This window comes from Solanum verrucosum, unplaced genomic scaffold (genome assembly GCF_900185275.1).
Source record: "Solanum verrucosum unplaced genomic scaffold, falcon-dt-bn FXZP01000199.1, whole genome shotgun sequence".
In the NCBI taxonomy this organism is placed as follows: Eukaryota; Viridiplantae; Streptophyta; class Magnoliopsida; order Solanales; family Solanaceae; genus Solanum; species Solanum verrucosum.
In genome coordinates this window covers 2,392,730-2,401,133 of record NW_026020049.1, presented here as the reverse complement: position 1 = coordinate 2,401,133, position 8,404 = coordinate 2,392,730, and the positions used below count along the sequence as shown (strand labels likewise).

General features: G+C 34.6%; 1 protein-coding gene across 1 annotated transcript; it reads left to right on the top strand.

The window, feature by feature from the left end:
* The first annotated feature begins 2,102 nt into the window (after nucleotides 1-2,102).
* Nucleotides 2,103-8,292, top strand: LOC125823068 (uncharacterized). The gene is made up of 8 exons (XM_049502484.1): nucleotides 2,103-2,693; nucleotides 4,654-4,801; nucleotides 4,939-5,089; nucleotides 5,174-5,299; nucleotides 5,435-5,515; nucleotides 6,375-6,567; nucleotides 6,638-6,908; nucleotides 7,642-8,292. Exons 1-8 carry the CDS (start codon nucleotides 2,496-2,498, stop codon nucleotides 7,908-7,910), a joined length of 1,437 nt encoding a protein of 478 aa, XP_049358441.1. The 5' UTR covers nucleotides 2,103-2,495; the 3' UTR covers nucleotides 7,911-8,292.
* Nucleotides 8,293-8,404: the final 112 nt, after the last annotated feature.

Sequence of the window (8,404 nt, the reverse complement as noted above, 5' to 3'; positions counted from 1 at the left end):
GTCCAATATTTTGTAGGTATTACTAATTTCTTGCTAAATATGTCGGGTGAAGTTCCAGAATTAGAGCTAAATAAATTAAAAAATAGAGAAAATTACACTTTATTGGAGTGAAAAGGCCCACGCAAATGTATATCATCAAGTTTCAATCGCGCGGACAAGAAAAAATGGGAGTTGGCAATTGGTTGCCCCGCGCGGTCGGCTACGCGAAGTATCTCCAGTGCGTGGCCGCGCAGGACCTCAATGAAAATAAGTCTAAATTAACAATATTTTTGAGATTTTAAAGAGGAAGACCCCATGCTTTATAAGGAGAACTGATCCCAAAGTTTAGGGCGTCTGGAAAAGCGTAAAAATCACAAGGAGCAAGAAGAAGAAGAAAGAACGAAGAATGGTACATCACTCTAATCCAAAACGAAAGTTGGAATTAAGAGTTGTTTGTAATGTCTTCTAGTTTTTTCCATATTTTTGTGAACTTGTTTATTTGTATGGAGTAAATTCTAAATAGGGCAAAGACAATATGATGTAAGGTTGTTACTTTTGGGTTATGCTTTTATTCGAAGGCATAAAACTGTGAATTGCTATTCATATTAGCATTGAAAAGTTAGTTATTCTTTTGCATTTTAATCGAAAGAAAAGTGCCTTGATTATTATCTTTTTATCCCACAGTTCAATTCTTGATTCATAGTTCATGAAGTAATCGAAAGAGCTTGAGAACTGTTGTAAAGGATAATCGTTAGAAAGTATTCACAAGAAGCTTTCCTAGAACTAACCATTTCAATACATCTTTGTGTATGTTTACTTTGTTTACATTACTAGTCTATTGGAAGTCAAATTCATTCGAAAGAATAGTTTTACTTATTGATAGAAATAGTAATCAACTTTCGTATTCGTAAGAAACAAAAATATTTATTTGTGAACCTTGAACTTAAGTAATATCCTTAGAATTGCAACCTTGATATCGTATTGTTTGTGTCCCTAAGTCCCTTAATTGATAGTCATTTTTTAATATTCGTTTCATATTTTGTTGAATAATTAGTGATAATAATTTACATTTTTCAACATAGTGGTTTTACCACACAAGATTTGATTTTCTGAATTATACTGAAAGAAATTATATTGAATTTCTACTAGAACCAATCCTTGTGGATATGATACTTTACTATAATATCTTTGACTAGCGAAGCGCTTAATCATATTGTGTTTTGCACTTGTCAACATAAATCAACTCACATCTATTGTAAAAGTCCTCTTCGGAGTTTTCAAAAAGGCAAAAGAACAACAAAGAGAGTGCGAGATTGGTACAGTGTATACTGTATACATTGATTGACTCATCTCTCAATCTATCTAGAGGATGAATTGTGCTTATATGTTTATGATCTACTAGTTTGATTCAAGCACAAAATTTTGAGAATTCAAAATGACGACACAACATTAATCGTCATATCCTACGTAGCTTCTCTTTGCGACAAATCTACTCTAAAAGTCATTTTTTCCTCCTTTGAATTCAAAGTTATTTCGTTTTCATTTTTGTTATTTTTAATCAATATTTGGATTTAGTGATGATCTACTTGTTGATTGAAGATATCATTGATACGTGTTGAAAATCCAAAATGACGGCACCACTCAAGCTGCCACACATCAAGAAACCTCTTTACCGTAGATCCACTCTAGAACTCCACTTGACTTGAAATAACCGAATCAATAGAAAATTTTCAATTTATTAGGTTTTCCGATGTAAACAAAGTAACTTTTTCACTAATTTAGGTTATTTGAAATCACATTATTCCTTTTCTATTATATTTTTCATACTAAGATTAAGTGTTAATGATCTAACAGTTAATTCATGATAGAAACGAAGTCTGAAATGATTGTATAACACGAGTTGTCATATCCCTGAAGACTCTAATTGTCGTAGATCCATTCTAAAACTCTTACCTATCTAAGTAATTTGAATTCAAAAAAGTTGCTAGATTAACTTGGGAGTAGCACATATTTTCAATTTGGAGTAATAATTTGGATTCACCTAAATTTGGTCCAAACACTATTTAAGAGAGTACAATGACAGTGAAGCTCATGATTGAGAGAAAAATGAATGCACCGTCAAAAGCCCTTTGAAGGTGTATTTTTGAAATCCGACACATTGCTTTCTCTCTCTTTCATCTCCGGCCCCTCTTGGCCTATCCCCTCCCCCCTGCCAAATCCGAACACTGCTTTTTGTAATACCAGTGAAGATTATACTTTGTTTTTGTTGCGGTTTTATTCAAGAAACTATACGAAAAACTATTCTTGAGTAGGCCTGTTTGCGGGGGGTTGGAAAAGCCCTAAATTTTCCATCTGGGTCATTGAGATTTAGGGTTTTAATTGAAAGCCACATCTTCCATTAGAACCCTATAGAAAGTGTGTATTGAAGCTGTTATGTTGTGTATATGATGTGCAATTAGTTGCATTAGGGTTAAGATTTGTAGAATTTGTTCTGTAGTGTTGTGTTTGATTTTGAGATGGATGGGCGGAGAATATCTGCTAGTCCTCGTCCGTGTTGTGGTAGGAGGGTGGTGGCTAAGAAGCGTTCTCGTGGAGGGATTGATGGATTTGTGAATAGCGTCAAGAAGCTACAGAGGAGGGAGATTTGTTCAAAGCGTGACCGTTCTTTCAGTATGAGCGATGCTCAGGAGCGCTTTCGAAATATTCGATTGCAGGTATGAATGGATCTTTTCTCAATTCTTGGTTTTGAATTAATTCGTTCCTTAAGTTTTGTATATCTTGAGATTTCGTAGTCCCTGTTGAATGAAGTGGAACATAAATTGGGTTTATGGTGGTTGAGAGGTTTGGGGATACTAAGAGGTGCATAGATAGGTTTACAGTGCAGTTCTTTTTTTTCTTGTTTGGGGACCATATAGGTAAATTAACTCCGTGTCTCCACTCGAGTGATTTTATGTGATGAATGGAGGATTTTGCCAAATGGACTTCTAAATATATTGGAGAATTGATGTGAGGCTGTGAATGATGAAGTGAATGTTTATCGACAATCTTGTCGCTTATAAGGGTTGGATATAGAAGAAGAGCTAAAAGTTGTTTACCTGTTTTGCCAAAACAGGGAAAACACCTTATTTGGATTTATAAGGGGAAAACCGCATGGAGGATGAATTTGTGTTCTATTTGGGTGTTACGTTATAGGTAAGAAGCTGGAGATATATGTGGTTGAATTGTCGCAGATCTTAGCAGTCTTAAGGAGGTCTAGGAGAATGCTTGTTGGTGTTTATGCTGGGACAGAGTTATAGTTCAAACAGAAGTTGAGTGCACTTCACCTAATGTAGTGGGTTTGATAATTAGTTCTATACGGTGAATGGGTTGTTCAGTTATTTCTTATGCATTGTAGTTGTATATAAGAGGTTCTATCCCTTTACAATATTGAAATTTGGTCTAAAACTAAATTCAGTTTTAGAAATGGTTATCCTAAGATTTATACTGAAAATAGTCTTGGGCATTGAGTAAGAATTGCAATTTCTTATTAGGTTGCCAGAACAGTTGAAATTATTTCTTCTGTGTTCAGACAGTTCTAATTAACTTTTTTTTTAGTTTTTTTGTCTTTTACTTTTAATGCTAAGAAGTTTTACTTTGAACTTTCTTCTTTTTCCTGGATAAATTGCTCTGAACAGTGATATCTCTGTCATCTGAAAGTTTAACAGAATCTCTCCCAGTTCCTATCTATTCATGTCGAACAGTAGCAGGAAGCTGGCTAGAATAGATCCTTAACCTGGGTGAAGGAATTTAACCAGCTCATTCTTTTATCTTTGTTGAGCAAACATGACATGAGTTGCTGAGTTGATTTACTACAGTGTATTCTCTGTACTTTTTCTTTTTTTTTTGGCATCATATAGGTGTTTGAGTCAACTCTCTTTGATGCAAGAAAAAAAAGAAAAGAAAGCTGATAGCTAAGTTGTTTGACTTGAAATTTGTGCAACATTTTAATTGAACTAATGAACATCCAGTTTGAAATGCCAAGTAATAGCATGAAACAGAGTGTTTTTTTTTTTGAGAAAGGTAACCGAGAAACAGAATTATTATTGTTTTGCCTTAAGTGATGCATTTTAGAGCAGGTAATACGAGAGAGCTGATAGCTTATATCTAAGTAATAGATGTCTTCTGCACGTTTGTAATGGAATTCATGCTGTATGATGAGAAGTATTTTGCTGATTGCATGTTAAAAGTTCATTGTTCAGATAACATATCTTTTTATGTTGTCTGTGATTTATTCCATCATTAATGTCCGACTAATATATAGATTTACTTTTTTAATTCTACCTTTTAGATTCTGGGAATTAAGTATCTCCATTTCTGAGTTGGTTAAGTTCATTGGAAATTCTGTCGTTTGTGATTCTAGAAATGAGCGTGGACTATAAAGCTAAGAAAAAAGAACAGGGTTTACAGATTGTGGCCTTTGAGGGTTGGTTTTTGAGAAGGAAGAATTTCCTTGTTTTTAAGTATATGTATTTTCTTGAAATGATTTACCACATACTAATTGTTGTTTTCTTGATGCAATTCAGTATTCCATCAAAAAATAATTTCCAGTTAGTTGAAAATTCTATTTTTGTTACATATCCTTTCTTGTTAATTTAGTTCTGCTGACACTTTCATTTCATTTACTTATGATCTTAGGAGGAATATGACACCCATGACCCTAAGGGACATTGTGCCATGGTGCTTCCTTTTCTTAAGAAAAGATCAAAGATAATTGAGATAGTTGCTGCACGTGATATTGTCTTTGCCCTTGCACAATCTGGCGTCTGTGCAGCATTTAGTCGAGGTAAAGCAAATTGTTGATAATTTTTCCTGTATATGTGTATCCTCTCCCCTATCTATCTATCTATCTATCTATCTATCACCTCTGTGCATGTGCAGTGACTTCAAGTAAATTGATCCATATTGTTACAAATAATGCAGAGACAAATGAGAGAATATGCTTTCTGAACATCAGTCCAGATGAAGTTATACGAAGTTTGTTTTACAATAAAAACAATGACTCGCTCATCACTGTTTCCGTCTATGCATCAGATAATTTCAGTTCCTTGAAATGCAGAACTACAAGAATTGAGTATGTGATAGCTACTACATCTTGGTTTCTCTCTTACGTATGCTCTTTTATCATGTTCTAATCTGATATATTTGATAAAATTAGATATATTCGGAGGGGTAAACCAGATGCTGGCTTTGCTTTATTCGAGTCAGAGTCATTAAAATGGCCTGGTTTTGTGGAGTTCGATGATGTCAATGGGAAAGTTCTTACTTACTCTGCCCAGGATAGGTAATTGTGCTTTTATAAAGTCCCTCTTTTAGTGCCAAAGAGATCCCACTCGCCCACCCCAAAAAAATAGATCCGGTGTTTTTTATTCATGTGAAGTTGTTTTTGTACTTACGGAACTCTTTTCACTTTCATCAGCATATACAAGGTGTTTGACCTGAAGAATTACACAATGTTATATTCAATCTCGGACAAAAATGTTCAAGAGATTAAAATAAGGTAAACTCATTACTTTTTGCATGTATGGCTTGATTTGTTGCTTGAGTAATTGTGTGGAAACACTTGTCTGCATTATATTCTTGCTTCTTCGGGTGTCATTCCCGGTCAATAAGCTATTGCAATTATTACTTGATCCCTGATAAGCTTACCATATAAATGCTTTAGCTAGTATTCAAACTAACTTTTTTTCGTGAATGGTCTAAAGAACTACTCCCTTTTTTCAATTTGTTTGTCTTACTTTTCTTTAAATTCGTGTAAAAAAGAATTCCTCTATTTTTTTTTGGCAAATCTTTATTTCTAACTTTCCACATGGCACATTTAAGAACACAAGATTAAAGAACATTTGGTGCATTCTACCTATCTTTAGTTTAGGACCACAAGATTTAAGTCTTCTTTATTGTCTTAAACTCTGTGTCAAGCCAAAACCAAGCAAACAAGTCAAAACGGAGGGAGTATTATTTGTGTATAATTTCATGTTTGCTTGAGTCGCTACCAATTTTTTTAACATTTTTATGATGTCCTCAATTTTGTGTGTTGCTCCCTTCTAATTCTCCGTATGTTGGTTTTTTCCTGTCTCCCCAGATGTTTAATAGCTTTTGTTTGTTTGTGTGATAGTGCTTTTTAAGATTCTATTTAGTTGTGGGAATAACATAAATCTTTCAAGATCTCACGTTTGAAAGGTTATGACCAAGTGAAGAATGGATGATTAAGTAATGTGGGTTCATTCCACTGAATAAAATTCTGATTGATTGTGGTATACAAATATATTTTTCATAACCTTGCTGTGAATTGGCTTGACAAGACCTGGATAGCTTGTCTTATAATTTTTTAATGATTTCTTCCTTGTTCTTTTAAGCAGCCCGGGAATCATGTTGTTAATATTTACCAAAGCTAGTGGCCATGTGCCTCTGAAGATTCTGTCCATCGAGGACGGTACTGTTCTTAAATCTTTCAACCATCTTCTTCACCGAAATAAGAAGGTTGATTTCATTGAACAGTTTAATGAAAAGCTTCTTGTCAAGCAAGAGAATGAGAATCTTCAGATTCTGGATGTGAGTAGCTCTATGTTCCACAGTTCATTGTGTTCCTTTATCATTTTATCTAATGAACTACTGGATGCAGGTACGTAACTCTGACTTGACGGAAGTTAGCAGGACTGAGTTCATGACCCCCTCAGCGTTCATATTTCTGTATGAGAACCAGTTGTTCTTGACATTCAGAAACAGAACAGTTGCTGTTTGGAACTTCCGCGGGGAGCTTGTTACTTCATTTGAGGATCACCTTTTATGGCATCCTGATTGCAATACTAACAACATTTACATAACTAGTGATCAGGACCTAATTATTTCATACTGCAAAGCTGATTCTGATGATCCCTTATCTGAAGGAAATGGTATGTTGGATTTTGAGAATTCCTCAATTCTTACTTGATGATTGAAAACAACACTACTTATGTAAATCCATTTTAAGTGAGGGTTGACTTCCATGCTGTTTAAGAGTAAACTCTTTGAATGATTATTATTATTAGTACACTATTGCTGCTGTTGTTATTTTTACTTGTTAGCATCATCATTATTTTTTACGTTAGTCTTGTTTTAATTAAAGTTGTTTTTATCATCATCGTCTTCAAATGTTGGGTAGATACTGGAATAAATGTATTGGCATGTTTAGTGAGGGATTCATATAGCCGACTCCGCTAGCTTGGAATTGACACATTATTGTTGTTGTTGTTTGTTTAGTATGGTATGCAAGAGTCTAAATAATTGACTGAAATGTTAAAAAATAAAGATGTCTGTTGGAAGCATGTACTATTTGAAATAACTTATAGTAATATTTGTTTTAAAATTTGTTGGAAGAACAAAAAACTTGCCATTTTTACAAAGGAGGTCAATTTTTTAGACCTACTCTATATTTGGCTGTATATCATGATAAATATGATTAATGTGCCACGCATGTCCTGTATTACAGATTGCCTCAACATATTTTAGTATGCATAGAGCCAGGGAGTAATACCTTGAGGGCTGAACTAGTGGGATTATTTGCAGATTTGATGTTTGTCTCTTCGGTTATTTTTTGTTGTATATTTATTTTATGGATTTCTGAGTTTGAGTATTGTTGTTTGGCAGCGGGATCTATTAATATCAGCAATATTCTGACTGGTAAATGCCTTGCTAAAATAAAAGCAACCAGCGGCAAGGCCACTGATGATTGTAATGCTAGTGGCAGTGTGCCTGGTAAAAAAAGTTACAACTCAAATAAGCGGGTCCAAGATTCCAGAATTAGGAGCACTGTTGCAGAAGCCCTAGAAGACATCACTGCCCTTTTCTATGACGAAGAGCGCAATGAGATCTATACTGGGAACAGGCTTGGACTGGTCCATGTATGGTCTAACTGACTAATTATCCTGCTCCCCTGATGTCTAAGATTGTTACTGATGGAGGAATGCCTCAGGTAACATTGTATCACTAGTGTAGTGTTTTTTAGTCTTGTACCCAAAGGAATGGTTTGAGTTGTGTCATCTCTATTTACTTTAAACTGTACTGTTTGTTTGTAATGTGGTTGCTTGGGTGATTGCCCTGTTAGATGAGGTATTCTAGATGATTTCTAGTGTACTGCTAGTGCTTTTATAACTTAGGGCTGTCTACTGAGTCGTAGTCAGAGCTAGTTAACCAGTAAGTCTCATTTACTTCAGCCATTCTAATGCTTTAAATGGTTGAGAGCACAGTGTTATGTTTAAGTGACACTGCTTGTTGTTTCCTTAAGTGAATGATTTTTCTACTTCTCTTTAGTTATTGAGTGTTTCTCCCTCTATTTGTGTATGGTTTTTGTTTACTGTAACTTGGTAAGCAATTTGAACTATGAAACTGGAGTTCCCCTGTTCCAAATCGT

Excerpts from the sequence above, each read along its gene's own strand:
- LOC125823068 (XM_049502484.1), top strand. The coding sequence starts at position 2,496 with ATGGATGGGCGGAGAATATCTGCTAGTCCTCGTCCGTGTTGTGGTAGG. Across the intron at positions 5,516-6,374 it reads GTTCAAGAGATTAAAATAAG|CCCGGGAATCATGTTGTTAA; the intron begins GTAAACTCATTA and ends TCTTTTAAGCAG. Across the intron at positions 6,568-6,637 it reads AGAATCTTCAGATTCTGGAT|GTACGTAACTCTGACTTGAC; the intron begins GTGAGTAGCTCT and ends TACTGGATGCAG.